Source organism: Gigantopelta aegis, chromosome 3 (genome assembly GCF_016097555.1).
Source record: "Gigantopelta aegis isolate Gae_Host chromosome 3, Gae_host_genome, whole genome shotgun sequence".
Taxonomy (NCBI): domain Eukaryota; kingdom Metazoa; phylum Mollusca; class Gastropoda; order Neomphalida; family Peltospiridae; genus Gigantopelta; species Gigantopelta aegis.
In genome coordinates this window covers 45385235-45405351 of record NC_054701.1, presented here as the reverse complement: position 1 = coordinate 45405351, position 20117 = coordinate 45385235, and the positions used below count along the sequence as shown (strand labels likewise).

The 20117-nt window shown below is 39.6% G+C and overlaps 1 protein-coding gene across 1 annotated transcript in view; it reads left to right on the top strand.

The window, feature by feature from the left end:
* The window catches only part of LOC121368113 (acyl-CoA dehydrogenase family member 10-like), a 56391-nt gene extending 36737 nt beyond the window's left edge, over positions 1–19654 (top strand). Inside the window, exons 13-21 of the mRNA XM_041492684.1 lie at positions 184–350; positions 2461–2601; positions 5547–5684; positions 7171–7261; positions 10664–10822; positions 11235–11407; positions 15902–16045; positions 17199–17276; positions 18551–19654. Coding sequence (XP_041348618.1) covers positions 184–350; positions 2461–2601; positions 5547–5684; positions 7171–7261; positions 10664–10822; positions 11235–11407; positions 15902–16045; positions 17199–17276; positions 18551–18703 — 1244 coding nt within the window. The 3' untranslated portion in view covers positions 18704–19654. The remainder of the gene's footprint in view (positions 1–183; positions 351–2460; positions 2602–5546; positions 5685–7170; positions 7262–10663; positions 10823–11234; positions 11408–15901; positions 16046–17198; positions 17277–18550) is intronic.
* The last annotated feature ends 463 nt before the right edge of the window (positions 19655–20117 follow it).

Sequence of the window (20117 nt, the reverse complement as noted above, 5' to 3'; positions counted from 1 at the left end):
AGAGACAATGACCAGGATGTGGAGTTGGACAGCGAAATAAGTTAAAAGATACGAACTGCTAGGTCAGGAAGAAATGAGATGGAAGTCAAAGGAAAGAAAGGAAAGTGGGCAGTGGGATTAAAAAACAAAACAAAAAACCACAAACCCAGACGTTTTATTTTGTACGGTGGTTTTGTTATTCAGGTCAGATGCCCGTGTCTGTGGAGGCCCTGTCCCCTCAGGTACAGGACATTCATCATAGTGTTAAGAAAATGATCCAAGAGGAGATAATTCCACTGGAGGCTGATTTGCAGAAACAGCAGACATCAGAAGACAAGTGGCAGGTTCCCGCAAGGATGGAAGAACTGAAGGTTTGTTATAGTCCTGTGTAGATGGTAACAGCAGAGATCAGACGACAAGTGGCAGGTTCCCACAAGGATGGAAGAACTGAAGGTTTGTTATAGTCCTGTGTAGATGGGTGTACATTATAACACCAGAGATCAGACGACAAGTGGCAGGTTCCCACAAGGATGGAAGAACTGAAGGTTTGTTATAGTCCGGTGTAGATGGGTGTACATTATAACACCAGAGATCAGACGACAAGTGGCAGGTTCCCACAAGGATGGAAGAACTGAAGGTTTGTTATAGTCCGGTGTAGATGGGTGTACATTATAACACCAGAGATCAGACAACAACTAGGTTCCCACAAGGATGGAAGAACTGAAGGTTTGTTATAGTCCTGTGTAGATGGGTGTACATTATAACAGCAGAGATCAGACGACAAGTGGCAGGTTCCCACAAGGATGGAAGAACTGAAGGTTTGTTATAGTCCTGTGTAGATGGGTGTACATTATAACAGCAGAGATCAGACGACAAGTGGCAGGTTCCCACAAGGATGGAAGAACTGAAGGTTTGTTATAATCCTGTGTAGATGGGTGTACATTATAACAGCAGAGATCAGACGACAAGTGGCAGGTTCCCACAAGGATGGAAGAACTGAAGGTTTGTTATAGTCCTGTGTAGATGGGTGTACATTATAACAGCAGAGATCAGACGACAAGTGGCAGGTTCCCACAAGGATGGAAGAACTGAAGGTTTGTTATAGTCCTGTGTAGATGGGTGTACATTATAACAGCAGAGATCAGACGACAAGTGGCAGGTTCCCACAAGGATGGAAGAACTGAAGGTTTGTTATAGTCCTGTGTAGATGGGTGTACATTATAACAGCAGAGATCAGACGACAAGTGGCAGGTTCCCACAAGGATGGAAGAACTGAAGGTTTGTTATAGTCCTGTGTAGATGGGTGTACATTATAACAGCAGAGATCAGACGACAAGTGGCAGGTTCCCGCAAGGATGGAAGAACTGAAGGTTTGTTATAGTCCTGTGTAGATGGGTGTACATTATAACAGCAGAGATCAGACGACAAGTGGCAGGTTTCCGCAAGGATGGAAGAACTGAAGGTTTGTTATAGTCCTATGTAGATGTGTGTACATTGTAACAGCAGAGATCAGACGACAAGTGGCAGGTTCCCGCAAGGATGGAAGAACTGAAGGTTTGTTATAGTCCTGTGTAGATGGGTGTACATTATAACAGCAGAGATCAGATAACAACTAGGTTCCCGCAAGGATGCAAGAACTGAAGGTTTGTTATAGTCCTGTGTAGATGTGTGTACATTGTAACATGTTTATTCTGACCTCGGCATGAAAATAAATGAGGGGAGTGATGGTTCCCCTAACTTAGATTATGGGGAGCCATTTAAGAAACTTTCATTTTGTTGCGATATTAATTCACATGCTGAGGAAAGCTGAAAATTACTCACCTTGAACTATTTTCAGGAGAGTGATGGGGAGCGAGATTGATAGCAAAGTCTGAATAATTTATTTAATGAATTATACTTATTCTAAAAGTTATCTACATTAAAACATGTTTCGATCACTTGTCATGAATTGTTTAATGCATTTAAAAATTCAGGTTCCGTGGCAATAATACTTACATTAAATAATAAATTACATAATTCATTGAAACAAGAATAATAATAGCTCATTTTATGTCTTTAAATAAAATAGTTTCTGTATTTTCTGTCCATTCATCCTCCCATACTTCCATCTATTTGTCTTATTACAACAGACATTTGTGTTTCATTCATTGTTAAGTCTGTATATTGAGAATGGATATTGTTCATGCTACTGAGATAACACCCATCTGTATCTAAATTATAGACCATATTTAATTTACTACTAGCGTAGTAATGTATGTATTTCATACCAAGTTGTAATGTGGGATTGAATGTCAATAGTTTTGAAATGATTACCAGTAACGCGGCCAACTTCTGACACCATGGATTGAGGGTTTTGGTTGCAGTCACCATTTGCTGTTACTAATTGTGCTGTTTACTATTTGTGTGATCTCTTTCTCTTTTTTTCAATCCATATAATATTATTCTATTTTAATATTTCATATCAGTTTGTTTATGTTTCAGAAAAAAGCTAAATCTCTTGGTTTGTGGAACTTGTTTCTTCCACTTGAGTCTGATCCAGGGAAGAAATATGGCGCTGGGTTGACCAACACGGAGTACGCCTTCATTTGTGAAGAGATGGGAAAATGTGTGATTGCACCAGAGGTCAGTAGAGAATAAAAAAAAAATCAAACTGCTACAGTTATGTACTATGTACATTTAAGAAAACAAATGCATTCGGTAGATATTGGCTGCTTTTAAAAAAAAAAATAGTCTCCTACTGTAAAAGATATAGTCCAAGCAGTACAAGAGACACCATTGGTCACAACCCACAACAATCGGAGAACAAACTTTGTACCATGTACCACAGGCACAAAGAAAGAAGGAAATGATTTGTTTAACGACACACTCACTACATTTTAGTTACGGTTATATGGCATCGGACTTATTATGGACCACACAGATATTGAGGGAGGAAACCCGTTATCGCCACTTCATGGGCTACTCTTTTCGATTAGCAGCAAGGGGTCTTTTATATGCACCATCCCATAGACAGGATAGCACATACCACGGCCTTTGATGTACCAGTCGTGGTGCACTGGCTGGAGCAAGAAATAGCCCAATGGGCCTACTGACGGGGATCGATCCCAAACTTGCCGCACATCAAGCGAGCACTTTACTACTCGGCTGCGTATCGCTCCTGGAATGAATGAATCGATCAATGACACCCCAGCACAAAAATACACATTTGCTATTTGGTAGTAAATTGAGATCAATCAGTCTACTGCTGGCTTTAGTTCAAGGAGGCAGTTAAAGTCCTGATTTTAATTTTAAATGGGGCGGGACATAGCCCAGTGGTAAAGTGCTCGCTTGATGTGCAGTTGGTTTAGGATCGATCCCAGTTGGTGGCCCCATTCGGCTATTTCTCGTTCCAGCCAGTGCTCCCCAACTGGTGTAACAAAGGCCGTGGTATGTACTATCCTGTCTGTGGGATGGTGCATATTAAAGATCCCTTACTGCTAATCGAAAAGAGTAGCCCATGAAGTGGCGACAGCGGGTTTTCTCCTTCAATATCTGTGTGGTCCTTAACCATATGTCTGACGCTATATATCCGTAAATAAAATGTGTTAAGTGCATCATGAAACAAAACATTTCCTTCCTTCCTTCAATTTTAAAGGAAAAGATAATGAGTAGCATGTTATAATATGGCGAGTATGGTAAGGTGAGATTTCTACTGTCAGGTGTTTTGAGAGTATGGTGAGGTGAGATTTCTACTGTCAGGTGTTTTGAGAGTATGGTGAGGTGAGATTTCTACTGTGAGGTGTTTGGAGAGTATGGTGAGGTGAGATTTCTACTGTGAGGTGTTTGGAGAGTATGGTGAGGTGTTTGGAGAGTATGGTGAGGTGAGATTTCTACTGTGAGGTGTTTTGAGAGTATGGTGAGGTGAGATTTCTACTGTGAGGTGTTTGGAGAGTATGGTGAGGTGAGATTTCTACTGTGAGGTGTTTTGAGAGTATGGTGAGGTGAGATTTCCACTGAGGTGTTTTGAGAGTATGGTGAGGTGAGATTTCGACTGTGAGGTGTTGGGAGAGTATGGTGAGGTGAGACTGTAACTGTGAGGTGTTTTGAGAGTATGGTGAGGTGAGATTTCTACTGTGAGGTATTTTGAGAGTATGGTGAGGTGAGATTTCCACTGTGAGGTGTTTTGCCAGTATGGTGAGGTGAGATTTCGACTGTGAGGTGTTGGGAGAGTATGGTGAGGTGAGATTTCGACTGTGAGGTGTTTGGAGAGTATGGTGAGGTGAGATTTCCACTGAGGTGTTTGGAGAGTATGGTGAGGTGAGATTTCCACTGTGAGGTGTTTTGAGAGTATGGTGAGGTGAGATTTCGACTGTGAGGTGTTTGGAGAGTATGGTGAGGTGAGATTTCGACTGTGAGGTGTTTTGAGAGTATGGTGAGGTGAGATTTCGACTGTGAGGTGTTTGGAGAGTATGGTGAGGTGAGATTTCGACTGTGAGGTGTTTTGAGAGTATGGTGAGGTGAGATTTCCACTGTGAGGTGTTTTGCCAGTATGGTGAGGTGAGATTTCGACTGTGAGGTGTTTGGAGAGTATGGTGAGGTGAGATTTCCACTGTGAGGTGTTTGGAGAGTATGGTGAGGTGAGATTTCCACTGAGGTGTTTGGAGAGTATGGTGAGGTGAGATTTCTACTGTGAGGTGTTTGGAGAGTATAGTGAGGTGAGATTTCGACTGTGAGGTGTTTTGAGAGTATGGTGAGGTGAGATTTCGACTGTGAGGTGTTTGGAGAGTATGGTGAGGTGAGATTTCCACTGTGAGGTGTTTTGCCAGTATGGTGAGGTGAGATTTCGACTGTGAGGTGTTTGGAGAGTATGGTGAGGTGAGATTTTGACTGTGAGGTGTTTTGAGAGTATGGTGAGGTGAGATTTCCACTGTGAGGTGTTTGGAGGGTATGGTGAGGTGAGATTTCGACTGTGAGGTGTTTTGAGAGTATGGTGAGGTGAGATTTCTACTGTGAGGTGTTTTGCCAGTATGGTGAGGTGAGATTTCGACTGTGAGGTGTTTTGAGAGTATGGTGAGGTGAGATTTCCACTGTGAGGTGTTTGGAGGGTATGGTGAGGTGAGATTTCCACTGTGAGGTGTTTTGAGAGTATGGTGAGGTGAGATTTCCACTGTGAGGTGTTTTGCCAGTATGGTGAGGTGAGATTTCGACTGTGAGGTGTTTGGAGAGTATGGTGAGGTGAGATTTCGACTGTGAGGTGTTTTGAGAGTATGGTGAGGTGAGATTTCCACTGTGAGGTGTTTTGCCAGTATGGTGAGGTGAGCACTGTGAGGTGTTTTGAGAGTATGGTGAGGTGAGATTTCCACTGTGAGATGTTTGGAGGGTATGGTGAGGTGAGATTTCCACTGTGAGGTGTTTTGCGAGTATGGTGAGGTGAGATTGCCACTTTCAGCTGTTTTGCGAGTATGGTGAGGTGGGATTGCCACTTTCAGCTGTTTTGCGAGTATGGTGAGGTGGGATTGCCACTTTCAGCTGTTTTGCGAGTATGGTGAGGTGGGATTGCCACTTTCAGCTGTTTTCCTTGCCTGCAGGTATTCAACTGCAGTGCTCCTGACACTGGCAACATGGAGGTGTTGGTTAAATATGGTAATAAGGAGCAGAAGAAGAAATGGCTGCTGCCTTTACTGGAGGGACAGATTCGATCTTGTTTTGGAATGACCGAACCCAACGTAAGTAAAGTCTTAGCCATCAAATAGTTCAGAAGCAGAGATGGAAATAAGATTTTGATAACTTGCTGTTTGTTTTGAAAAAGGGCAAAAAGAAGGGGGAAAAGAGTTATGGCTCAGAAAGCATGTAAACCATGTGTACCCCAGTTTATAAGGGCACTTCACAAACAGGACCATCTAAACAGGTGGCCTTTATGAATAAGATAAATATCTGCTTCCCTGAGTAGCCTTTATTTGAAATATAATTGTTGACACTATCGGCAGGTTCAACTCCAGGGGTACAGAAATGGAAAATATTTCACTAGCCGCTGGACCAGAATCAACACACAAACACACACACAATCACACACACACACACACATTATTAAATGTTGAATAATGTAAACAACGTATGTTTAGCCATACATTTTAGTGCCATTTGAGCTAACGCTTGGCTCCGTTTTGTCTAATTTGGTTCCATTTTCATTTGGGGACGTTTTGGCATGGTTCCGTTTTTGCTATAACCCATTTTAGGAATGTTACGCTTGCGCAGTTTGGAACTCCCAAGTAGTCTATTGGCAATACATTACATGTATTGTTGCATATTTCGTCGTTATTCTGAACTGTTTGATTGAATGGTTTGGAATTCTGGCATGGCTGACATGGGCGGAGTCACGGATTCAGTGCTAAATAATAAAATAAATAAATAAATAAAAGTCAGCAAAAAAAACCAGATCGCCCGTCGGACGGATAGTTGCATTTTTTCAACTCATCTGTCGGAATTTGGTGAGCAGGCGATTACTTTCTGCACCTCTGAACTCGAGTGTCTGCATCGAACGACTCTAATAGGATAATCAGAGGAACAAAAGAAAACACATCCAGACCATAGCAGGAAGACCGGGAAAGGTTCTCGTGCGATCAGATAGAGGAAAATCATGACATCATTTTAATAATTGGCTGTTGGGATCAAGGGATCAATCTACTGCAAAGGAGCACAAAAAATATATTGGCTATATGAATTAATTGATAAAAAATTCAAAGTTAAATTAAAAACTGTGTAAAGAGCTGTGCCAAAAATATAAATATAAATGTATTACAAAAAAGAGTATATGAACGGTCTAAGGGATTAATTAACCTATAATGTCCAAACAGTATTATAAAGGAAGTACATGTATATATGTGACAAAGACACATTAAAATAAAAATCTATAATTATGGCAGGCCATTAAGAGTTGTTTGTAAATCGTGCTTGCTTAGGTATAAATATTCCATGATTGCAGAATTGTAAACTTTAAAATTCCAAAATATTGAATTAACAAAAAGTGTGAATTGGAAATCAAATTCTGCAGTGAATTACAATTAGTGGGAGGTCATGTTAAGTGTTCATGAAAAGAGAAAACATTACCTTTTTTTAAATCTCTTTGTTGTCACATTAAATTTGGAAGGATTTTTGAATGGTAGTATTTGATAATGATAATATTTGAAATGTTCTTCCGTTTTTGTCTTGCAGGTAGCTTCATCAGATGCCACCAACATCAAGACTTCGATTCAGCGAGTGGGTGACCACTATGTCATCAATGGACACAAATGGTGGATCTCAGGTTGTTACATTTCTAAAGTTTAATCAAGGATTGTATTTAACTTGATTTGTTAAGTTTGTTTTGTTTAATGATATCACTAGAGCACATTGATTTAGTAATCATTGGCTGCAGTATTGGATGTCAAATATTTGATAATTCTGATACTAATCTTCAAAGGAAATCTCTACACTTTTCCATTAACAGCAAGGGAACTTTTATATGCACTTTCCCACAGACAGAAGAACACACATATATATATATCACTGGACATGTGCTTATAAACATTTAGTTGAGGCTCAATTCTTTAATTTGTATGCCAAGACATTACTAGAGACATATAGGGCCGATTTCATATGTCTGGGTTTCGAAACACAGGGTTATATCAAAACCTAAGTTTAACACTGGTTTACGTAAAATGCTGAAAAACCTGACCAAGACATACACCCATGGTGTATTTCACATGTGCGTGTTTTACCCGTGTTTACAAAACCACGCTTTTTATATGGGTTACCCGCATATTTGGAAAGGGACATAAGCAAGGAATAGCTTACACTTCATCACTTTGTAGTTGAAACTCGTTACCGGTATATTATTAGCATTCGCGTTCGAGATAGAGGATTAGCTACCTCCCCCCTCCCTCTCCCCCCCCCTCCCCCAAATGTGGAGCAAACCTTCACATTCTGTCAAAAATGATGGACATATTTGAGAAAATGAGCTGGCCAGAAAACATTTCACCATGTATTTCCATCATTTTACTCACAATATTAGTTATAATCCATGTCAAATGTTTACAGAACCCTACATAGCTGTTGGTAATAATGCAAAAATGCTTACAGAACCCTACATAGCTGTTGGTAATAATGCAAATATGAATAAACGTTTTGTTAGTGGCATTTCCCTTTAATTCTAACATAATAGTAAAAAAAACAAAAAATGGGACACGTACGCCTGAAGGCACCGAGATAACGTATGGTCAAATTTTGTAAACTTTATTAAGACGAGACTCACGAAAGTACGTCATTATAAGACTGCAGTTTATGATAGACGTTTATTGCTTTGATACCGGTGGTAACTGATCAACTTTCATTACTAGTACTTCCTGTTTTCGTGCAGTTCATACACCATGAAGAAATTTTTTTTTTTACTAATTTAATAAATAACTATATTTATTACCCCCAGTGACCACTCATAACAGGGAAAATATTTTCCGTATTTTCTCAATGAAAAATATTATGCAGTGTCGTGACGTACAATATTACAGGATGTTTTGACGCTTACAAACCAATGACTTTGTCGGTACTAAATATAACATCATAGTGATTTGGCAAACACACAAAATGACGTCATGTACTTTAATGAGTTTGTGTTCACGACTGTTTTAATATTAAATTTATAACAAAATGTAATTTTAACGCAAATCATTATTTATATTTTAGCAGAATAATGATAACTTTTGTTTTTGAAAATTATCTGTGAACGTGATTAAAATGCAATACCCAGAACGGTGTGTAAAGTGGTTTATATTGTTTCTATAGCCTACATGAACGTGCATGTGCGCCTAAAATAAAGGCGTTTAGAGAAAACATAGCTGGGGCAATAATTAGAATAGCAAACTCAGTACCAGTTATTATCAATCTATGTCCCGGGTGAAGTACTTTTCATTTGTCACTCGGTAAAGCTCATGACAACTAAACATTATTTGATTCAGGACATAATTTTGATAATAACTGGTAACTTGTTTATTATCCTCTATATATCTCAGGCGCTTTGTAGTTCATTCGCCACGAACATGAATGGGTGGATCTAATTATACAGTCGTGCTAAAAAAAACAGGCAAACAGGCATCTTGTCTAAAGGGGGAAGAGGTTCGAAGCCCCCTACCCCCACCCTGTATTCGTTTCTGTAGTGGCTTCAAATGATCTCTAAAATATGTTCACATTTCATGGCTCTGCAATACTGACGTAAAATACAATTTTGCTGCCAAAATTATCCATGAAGAAAAGTTACTTTGAGCAAACCCAGCGAAAAACCACCTCAAGGGCAGCTTTAAACAAGCAGTACAATTGTAACCCAGTGTTAAACTAGGATTACTGAAAACCAGACATGTGAAATGCACAGTAAACATGACCCAGGGTTTAAGCTAGGTTTAAATCATATGTTTCCAATAACCTAGACATATGAAATCGGCCCATAGAGATTATTATACGAGCTTGTGTGTCGTACTGATTTTACGAAACAAGTGTCAGGATTATCACTCTCACTCGGGTAATACATGAATCCTGACACGAGTTTCGTAACATTAGTACGATTCACACGTGAGTGTAATAATTTTATTATTCACATTTCAGGGCACAATATTTCACGAGAACCTTTGTTCTGTTTGCATGTCGGTTATGCATCTTTAAAATCATGAGAACTGCCAACTGTGGTGAACAATTACATTCTAAAATTAAAAGTACTATATATCAGTAATGAAAATGAAAATCAGTTTATGTTTTTGAACTACCAATGTAGTGTTGTAGGATTAGGTAGGCCTAACTCATCGGTTACGAGAACTATATTTACTTAACCGAACAATTGGTTACCTAAGTAAAACTCATGGGAACTGACTTCCAGTTATCTAAGATTTTAAAATATTGTCTCCTTTACTTTTATGAATAACAAGAACCATGCCAAAATGTTTCAAATGTAAGTTGAAGGAGACAATGAAATGACGTCGTTTTAGTAAGCGATTACACAAAGCCACATTAAGTTATGACATCGCTTCCCAAAGTTACATCATTATTTGTGCATGTGAAATCATTATAACACGTATGTCATACTGGTTATATTTCCCTGTATATCTTGAACTATGTGGATAATAATATACATTATTAGAGGCTTTAGTCTGTCCGCCTGTGAAGCGGTCAGTCATCAGATTGATCCTTCTCAGTAGACCCATTTGCAGTTTGGGCTATTTTCCGTTCCAACCAGTGGTCCACAACTGGTTCATCAAACGCCGTGGTTTCCTGTCCTGTCTGTGAAAAAGTGCATATAAAAGACCCCTTGCTGCTTATTGGAAAGAGTAGCCTATGTGGCGGCAGCGGGTTTCCTCTGAAGAAATATGTCAGAATGAACATATGTTTGACGTCCAATAGCCGATGATAAGATAAAAATCAATGTGCTCTAGAGGCATCGTTAAATAAAACAAACTTACTCTAGACTTTAAAAGATGTATAAGCATGGGGTCAGATACCAATGACTTAAATACTACACCACTGAGACTTGTGTTATGAATTTGAAATACAATTATTTCTACCGAAGTAGATGATGTTTCTTCTTTTCCTTTTCATCTTGATCTTCTCTGCATCCTTGTGTTTAAACAATAGCTACTGCATACCAGCTGGTTTTCTGTTCTGAAGGATATTTTCTGCTCATTGCTAGGTGCTCTTGATCCAAGATGCAAGTTGTGTATTGTGATGGGTAAAACAAAAACTGATGGTGAGAAACACAACCAACAGAGTATGATTCTCGTCCCGATGGACTCGCCGGGAGTTAAAGTCATCCGCTCTCTCAAGGTCTTTGGCTTTGACGACAGTCCATGTATGTACATGAATTTTGTGTAGACCTTTTTGCTTAGTGTTAGAAACTGGAAGTAGTGATATATATATAAGTTTTTAATTATTCCTTTTGCTTAATACTAAAAGATGGAAGAAGTATATCAGTTTTGTGAGTACCTTTTTGCTGTAAGATAGAAACTGGGAGTGGTGTATCATAGTTTAAGCTGTCATTTGGCAAATTATTAAATGTAAATTAATGTTGAATTTGGTAAACAGATTTCATTATTAAATTGCAAAAAAATCTCAGAAAACAAATAAATACAGTTCTCTTTGAATATTTTCAAATACAGAGATACATTTTGTAACCATTTTGTTTGTTAGCAAAGTGCCAATGATTTCCAGATAAGGCTTGGAGTTTCTTTGATATTCTATCATATATGTTTTCATTCTTATAGCTGGACATGGGGAAATGCTGTTTGAAAATGTCAAAGTACCTGTTTCTAACTTACTACTGGGTGAAGGTCGAGGTTTTGAAATAGCTCAAGGACGGCTTGGTCCAGGAAGAATACATCACTGCATGAGACTTATAGGATCTGCTGAGCGAGCATTACAGTGCATGGTGGAGAGGGTGTGTATGTCATAGCTGTCCATTCATGAAGACGTCTTCATAATTAAATTACACATTGTAAATCTGTTCCTTTCATGAAGTATTTGTTATAATTAAATTACAAATTCTAAATCTATTCCAAAGTTTTATTCTTACATGAACTTCCTCAGGGATTGATAATTCTGTTGTAGTATATGTGATATTTATTGCCCAGATTATGAATTGCCATTAAATACATTTTATATTGTTGAAAATGCAAATAGTTCAGAGGTCAGGTTAAGTATTCAAGATAAAAGTGTTATTATGCGTTTATATACTGATTAAAAAAAATTAAGGGAACCGTGGTATTGTAGATAAAATTTAATTTATTACCAGCGTAATAATGTCTGTATGACATACAAAGATGTAATGTCAGATTGAGTGTCAGAATATGGGACTGAATGTCAGTATTGAGGGTAATATGGTTAATTTCTTAACACTTACAGATGAGGATTTTTGTTGCAGCAGTCACCCTTTGCTGTTACTATTTATGTGACCTTTTATTTCTTTTCACATTACCTGTCCTCAAACAAGTGCACCCCCCCCCCCCCCCCACACACACACAGTTGCGCTACGTCATCGATTCGCAGTTACATGCGTTCCGGGCAGGTGCTGATGACGGAATGCGTCGGTCCGTCTGTTGATCACTGAAGTTACCATGGTATTCAGCAGGTTGATCGCTACATCCGGTGGTGTTGCCAGTCAGTCGCTACTTCCGCTGGCGCCGGAAGTTATCCAGTCGCCATCAAGCCTTTTGGTTTTTTTTACTGCGACTGTTTTACTATGGTCCATTGTGGTTTATCCCCCACTGACGTTTACTGTTGTTTGTCTGATGCTGAGAAGATTCTTTGTGGCTTCATCGCATCGGGTGGTGTGTCGGTTGTGGATACCAGCTGTTTGATGTGTGTGTTGCTTGACATCCATGTATATCGGGAATATAACGTTACTCCGTCAGTGTTTCTTGACTGTCTAACAGGATGACTATTCCAATGTCCCGGTTCCTGCTTCACTGCACTACTGGTTCATGTAGTGCCATTGCCAGATGTCTTCATTATGCAGTTTCTCCAGCATCTCGATTGGGATTTGGGCCTTTTTCCGGTTTCTCTCGACCAATGGACGAAGATTTAATTGATGATCACCGGGGCTTTCAAGAGTGGCAGAGTCCTTTGGGTCTCTTGATGTCGGTCCAAGACTTGACGCTCAGAGGTTGACTCCAGCTTCTTTGAATCCAGTTGTTCTTGACTTTTTTCATCCGGTACAACAACTCACACTTGCAGCTTCGTCTGCCATTCAATCTGCAGCCCAGCCTCCGATGGTGGCTACGTCGATCGAACGTCTTAGACGGCCTGTCCAAGCGACTCACCATCTCTTCGCTGATGCGGTTTTTAGATGGTTAGGGTACTCATCTCCGCTCACCAGACGCTGTCTGGGCTGTGGTCTCCAGATGAAGCCGATCTACACATCAACCTGTTGGAGATGTTGGCAGTTTACAATGTAATTCTTCATTGGCGACAGATGCTGTCAGGAGCCTCTCTCATGGTAGCCACAGGCAGTATCACTGCAGCGGCTTACATCAATCGCCAAGGCAGAATACACTTCAACTGTCTTCTTCAGCTGACGTATCATCTTTACGAGTTGGTCGACGACATTCCTCTCCAACTTCGTGCTCGCCATATTCCTGGGGTCTCCAATCTGTTAGCCGATACTCTGTCTCGCCCGTCGGCTTCGCAATCGACAGAATGGATGCTGCATCCGGAAGCGTTTCGATGGGTGTGCGACAACCTTTGGACACCAAACATCGACCTCTTCGCAACATGTTTCAACCATCAGCTGAGGGTTTACATGTCTCTGGTGCCAGATCCCGATGCCATAGATCTAGATGCCTTGGCCATGAGCTGGGATCGGATGGATGCTTACGCTTTTCCACCACCCATCCTACTTCCCAGGGTACCACAGAGGTTTCAGCAATTCACCTGTCTGCTACTCATCGCCCCGATGTGGCCATCCAGGGTGTGGTTTCCAGACCTCGTCCGTCTTGCCCAACCACATCCACTACCTCTGCCAGACTGGGATCATCTGTTGCTGCATCCCACGTCAAGACTACGCTATCCACGTCCTCAATTGTTCAAACTGCACGCGTGGACATTATCACCAAGAGTTTGAGGAAGAAAGGCTTTTCTTCCCAATCCAAAGCAGCCTTTTTGAAAGCTCACAGATCATCCACTACTGCGGCTTACAACGTCTGATGGCTTTGTTTTCACTGATGGTGTGTCCGGCAGAAAATCAAACCACAGACTATTCGAGTTCCTCGTCTAGCTGAATTTTTGCTGTAATTACGGACGTTTTTGACGTTGAAGGGGTCTACCATTGTTGGCTACGTTTCGGTCATAGCTACTGTTCGTGATGTTGCTACTGGAATGAAGCTATCGAGCATCCCTGAGATACATAAGATGATCAAGGGGTTTCGACTTGATGATCAAGTTCATCATTTTCAACCACCGAAATGGGACTTGAATCTTGTGTTACGAGCGTTGTCGACCACACCTTATGAACCTATCGAGAATCATCCTCTTTACAAGATTTGACATGGAAGATGGTGTTTTTGCTGGGATTCACCACGGCTGCTCATGTGTCTGAGAACAATGTGCTAGATGTAGACTTGGTTCATTTTCACTGAGACCATCATGCGGTTACCTTGGGGTTACTCATGAACTTGTGGCAAAGAATCAGCTACCCGACCAAGCGCCTTGCTTGTATGTTGTGCAGGTCCTCTCCTCCATTGTCGGTCCAGCAGACGTTGAGGACATGGCTTTGTGTCCTGTCAGAGCTCTACTCCACTACATCGAGAGGACTAGATCTCTTCGCCAACACCGCAAAAGACTTTTCCTCTTTTGTAACCAGAGTCATTTGACGGATATTATGAAGAACACAGTGACCACCTGGATTCGGTCTTCAATCCTGGGTGCCTATCAGAAAGAGGGTTTGCCTGCTCCATCTGCTACTAACCCATGTGAACTACGTACCTTGGCTACCAAGGTGTCCCTGCACTGCGACACACCCATTCAGCACCTTCTCACTGGTTGCTTCTGGGTTACGGACTCCATATTTGCTACCTATTATCTGAGGGATGTCTCCACAGAAGATGTTGAGGGGTTGCATCATTTGGGTCCTGTTGTTGCTGCGCAGACTCTGGTGAATACAAGCCGTTCTCGTCATCGTTGATGTCTGTCGGATTCTGGGCTGCATACTGAGATGTCCATGGAATCGACAGGTGAGGACTGCTTAGACTTTAGTTCTTTTGCACAGTTCACACACTGGTGCCGGAACTTTTTGTCTCGATAACATATACCCTGCACTGCATGTGGTTATCTGTTGTCGTTATTAAACTAACAGTTCTTTGGTGTACTAGAAAGAAAAAACTCAGGGGGCTTTGTCAGTTCAATGTTCTGACGGATGCACCTCATGTTGTTGCTTGTTATTACTAACACTTCAATACGTGGGGGGTTACCTAACACCTGCATCCCTGGTGGCTACGTCTTCCCACCCTATCAGAACCAGCATGAGATGTGGCTTTCCGACTCCAGGTCCATGTGTTCTAGGAGCCGTTCCTGCCACTGCTGACGGATGCCATCATTCTGGTTGTTGTTACTAACATCACCTGCATTGGTCTGTGACGGGCATCCCCAGGAGGAGGGCTTACCATGGTTGGCCTAATTCTTCCACTAGTCAGCCTCTATCCGGTCTTGGGGAGTTATCAGATGCATCTACGGATCTCGGAACCCACCACCATCTGTTGAGTGCTGCCCTTGTTTGAGGACAGGTAATGTGGAAAAAATTTGAGAAAACTTGAGTGTTTTCTCTTTTATGGATACATTACCTGTCCTCAAGAATTTCATCCCTCCCGAGCCTCCCCACTTCCTGTTCTCCGTGTAATGCGCTCAGGGAAAAAGAAGGAAGTTAGTCATGTGACCGGAACTAGAGAGCAGTAGAAGAATTTAGGCCATCCCGTTGGCTGTTGGGATGTTCGGACCAGACCGCTTGCGTAGGGGGGGAGGTGCACTTGTTTGAAGACAGGTAATGTATCCATAAAAGAAAAAACACTCCCAAGTTTTCTCCATTTTTTTTTTCCCATCAAGAAATAATTTCTTGTTTTAATGAACTCCTATTCTTAGCTGGACTTTTAAAAATACTTTTGAATCTGTGTTAATATACCTTATTGTATGAAGCTCGATTCATTTTAATGAATAATTTAATCGAGTCTGATGCTGTTGATCTCCATTTAAAAAATAAATACCCAAAATTACTGTCAAGAACATTGACTTCCATGGAATTATTAACTGTCATAATTTAATTACCCTTCATATTTTCATCTTACTTGCTACATGTATAACTCATTGATTGTTGTGTGCTTTTACATACCTTGATTTTCAACTTGTTTATAATTGTTTTTTACTCAATTTTTATTCCAACTTTCAGACACAGTCGCGTATTGCATTTGGCAAGCCACTTGCAGCCCAGGGTACAATACAAGCTGATATAGCCCAGTCTCGTATTGAGATCGAGCAGACCCGACTGCTAGTGCTAAAAGCAGCTTACATGATGGATGTCTATGGCAATAAGGTGAAAGTTCATTTTGTTCAAAAATATTTTCATCCCTAGATAATTTGGAACTTTGGTATTTCATTAATGTATACTGAACTGCAAAAGAAACATGAACTTTTTTTTTCCTGATAAAACTTATGCCAAATAGATTGAAAATAAGCCGAAAATTACATTCATAATTATAATAGACACAAAAACTAATGGGATTTAAGCTGAATATTTAAAAATTAAAACAATGTTTTTAGAAACTTAAAGTAAAAATAGTTCATAGCAATAAGGTGAAATATAATTTTTTACAGAAATATTTTCATCCCTGGTCGGTTGGAATTTGGTATTTCATTAATGTACATGTATTATAGAAGAGCCATTGGTGATTGCTGTGAAACAAACTTTCATTGATAAAATAACGTGATTTCTAATTCCAATCACTGGCGCCTGGTTTATTGAAGTGCATTTAAAAAAAAAAGATTTGCTGAAATTTGAAAAGAATAGATTTGTGTGTTCAAATTGTATTTCTTCATTCTACCATTGCTGTCTGAAATGTAACGATTAACAATTTCTTTGGGTAGTGTTAAACATTTCTTTCCTTTCCTATTTTATATCATGTAGATAGGGACTTCTGTGTCCTGTTGGGGTGGGACGTAGCCCAGTGGTTAAGCATTCACTTGATGTGCGGTCTGTCTAGGATCGATCCCCGTTAGTGGACCCATTGGGCTATTTCTCGTTCCAGCCAGTGCTCCACAACTGGTGTAGCAAAGGCCGTGGTATGTACTACCCTGTCTGTGGGATGGTGCATATAAAAGATCCCTTGCTGCTAATTGAAAAGAGTAGCCCATGAAGTGGCGACAGTGGGTTTCCTCTCTCAATATCTGTGTGGTCCTTAACCATATATATGATGCCATATAACCGTAAATAAAATGTGTTGAGTGCGTCGTTAAATAAAACATTTCTTTCCTTTGCTGATATTTCAAAAGAATAGATCTGTGGGTTCAAATTGTATTTCTTCATTCTACCATTGCTGTCTGAAACAACGATTAACAATTTCTTTGGTTAGTATTAAACATTTCTTTCCTTTCCTTTTTTATATCATGTAGATAGGGACTTCTGTGTCCTGTTAAAAACCCAATTCTGATTTTAATTAACACTAATGTTGTTTTTCCTTTTGTTTAAGATTGCTGCCCCTGAGATTGCCATGATAAAGGTAGCGGCCCCCAACATGGCGCAGCGAGTGATTGACCGAGCTATCCAGGTTCGTACATTTTACAATTTTTAATCTAAATATAACAATTTATTTGTCATTCAGTTTTATTTTAACACAGCCCTGCTATTAACCTTTTGACTAGTGGATTAATTTTTGACAAAACACATGTTTGAGTGGGTACAAGTTTATAATTTTTACTCACATGTATTCCCTTAAATGTATTATAAATACATAAAATAAAGGCGATATTTGAATCGGTATTATTTTTGTGGGTTTTTAAAATGTTTATGATATTTTAGATCAGTTAATGTTGATTAAAATTAGGCAAAAAAAAGAAGAAGTCATGTTTACTTACAGGCATTTGTGACCAGCTGTCCCAATAACAGTGGTTTTCTGACCAGAATTTGTTTTTAACAGCGAACTATGATTCATATCCCAGTATTTGGTGATTTTTGTTGTTGGTAAAACGATTAAATTTATCATCAAATTAGCTGTCACGATCAGCTATCAATTCCTGAAAATTATCGCAAAGTGCATCATTGTTGTCAAGTGAAAATACTTGCCGAAAACCACTTTTTGAACTCAAAATTCCAAAGTATTTTCCATTGAAAACTGCAAAAACAAAAGGTAGCCATACTGTCGGTCAAACTATTTCCTGTCTGATATAAATGTTTCCGGTGAGTGTTGTGTGCAAAACGGCGGGAAATATGAATTGGAGTAATGCACTGTATACAGTGTACAGTATGTCTGTCGACTGGCTTGACATCGGGCGAGGTATCTCGCCTGCAGTAGTCAGAAGGTTAAACAACCTCTGTGAGTAGCTCAGACACATGAATGTTAATCTAGGCCTATATCAGTCTTAACTTTAAAGTAAATGTAGTTTATATGACGTTGACCTTTATTTTAATTATTTATTTGTCGGAGTTACAGCAGTCTATTAAGGAAGCCAAGCGCTCACAAACAATTTGACTGATACCATCATCTTCTATCATGTCACATTCATCTAACGTTAAGACATAAAAACCAATCTAGCAGGCTTCCACGATGGCTTACCCCATTGAACATCCTTCTGTTGATTCATGATCAACTTGCTGTTTTTAGAACTAGGAACTTGGTGAGCTTTGGGGGAACGGAAGAGGGCTGCTATTTTGGTCTCCATGTGTTAGGACTTTTCATTTGAAGCTGTCAAAAGATTAAAATTTCTAATATTTTCCCTCCACAATTGCATGTGTGCCCTACACTCACCCATCACAAATATCATTCCTATGGTCTTCTGTTCTGGTTTGCATATCATGTGGATTTCTTTTTGTGTCGTATTTCAGGCTCATGGTGGAGCGGGACTGAGCGAGGACTTTCCTATGGCATCCATGTTTGCCTGGGCCCGTGTCCTCCGGTTAGCAGACGGCCCTGATGAAGTACACAGACGCGCCATTGCAAGGATGGAATACGCCAAATCAACAATGTCGAAACTATAATTGTCTCTCTATGCAAACAAACTTGGTTAAATCATTGAGTGTCTAAGCTACATTGTTTTTCTATGCAGACAAATTTGATAGTGAAATATTATGAAGTTCACAGATACAGCATTACAAGGATGAAATTTTCCAAATCAACAATGTCAAAACTATAATTGTCTCTTTAAGGAAACAAACTTGGTTAAATCATTGAGTGTTTAATCTACAATTGTCTTTCTATGCAGACAAATTTGATAGTGAAATATGATGAAGTTCACAGATACACCACTGCAAGGATGGAATATGTCAACTCGGTGATAGTTAACCTTAATTAGTGCACTTGATTTGAACTATTTGAAATACATAGATGCATACACAATGATGAGGATTGAGTGAACCAAATCAATGATTTTTGACCTGTGATTGTTTTTTCTATGTATCCTGTATAAACTATTAAAAAGTACCATTGCTAGGATGGAATATACCAGGAAAGCAGTATTTAAAACCTTAATTGTTATTGGGTTTTCTTTCTCTTTTTTTTTTGCTTGCAGACATTGAATTGTAGTGGTTTTACAGATCATAGTGGTTTTGCAGTCTGCAATTTTGGTTTCTGTATATTTACTATGACAAATTGGCTATAATCTTCAGCTGTGTCAAAGGTATCAGGTCATGTGATCACCTCTGTTATTATCCACTGGTTCAAGATATTCATGGAAATATAACCAGTATGACACGTGTGTCATAATGATTTCACATGCACATCAAATGACGTCATTTTGGAAAGCGACATCATAATGTAATGAGGCTTCTCTGGTCATAGCTCTGTGTAATCGCTTACCAAAATGACATTTCGTCGTCTCCTTCTAGTTACATTTAAAATGTTTTTATATGGTCCTTGTTATTTGTTAAAAAAAATAAAAATATTATGAATAATGTGGATAGTAAAGAAATTATTACATTCGCATGTGAATCGTATTAATTTTACGAAACTCGTGTCGGATTCATGTATTACCCTCGCTCTCGCTCGGACAATACAAGAATCCTGACACTCGTTTAGTAAAATCAGTACGACACACCAGCTCATGTAATAATTTCTATTTATCTTTACTCATATGAAGAGAGAAAACCAACTGGTCTAAGATACATTAGATCTATTGTAACTTAAATTCACAATAGTGTTTAATCAGTGGCTAGTAGGTGTCTGATATATAGTATTTCCAACTCTTGGTCTGGATAGAGATTGAGAGAAGAAACCCACTGCTGGAGTCTTACATGTAAAATATATCACACCTTTTGATAATACTGGTTATGGAGCTCTGTAGAGTTTTCAGGATACTGAATCCTCACAAACAATTTGACTGGTACCTTCGTCTTCTATCATATCGCATACATGCAACATAAAGTTGCAAAAACCAGTCCAGCCCTCTTGAATAGG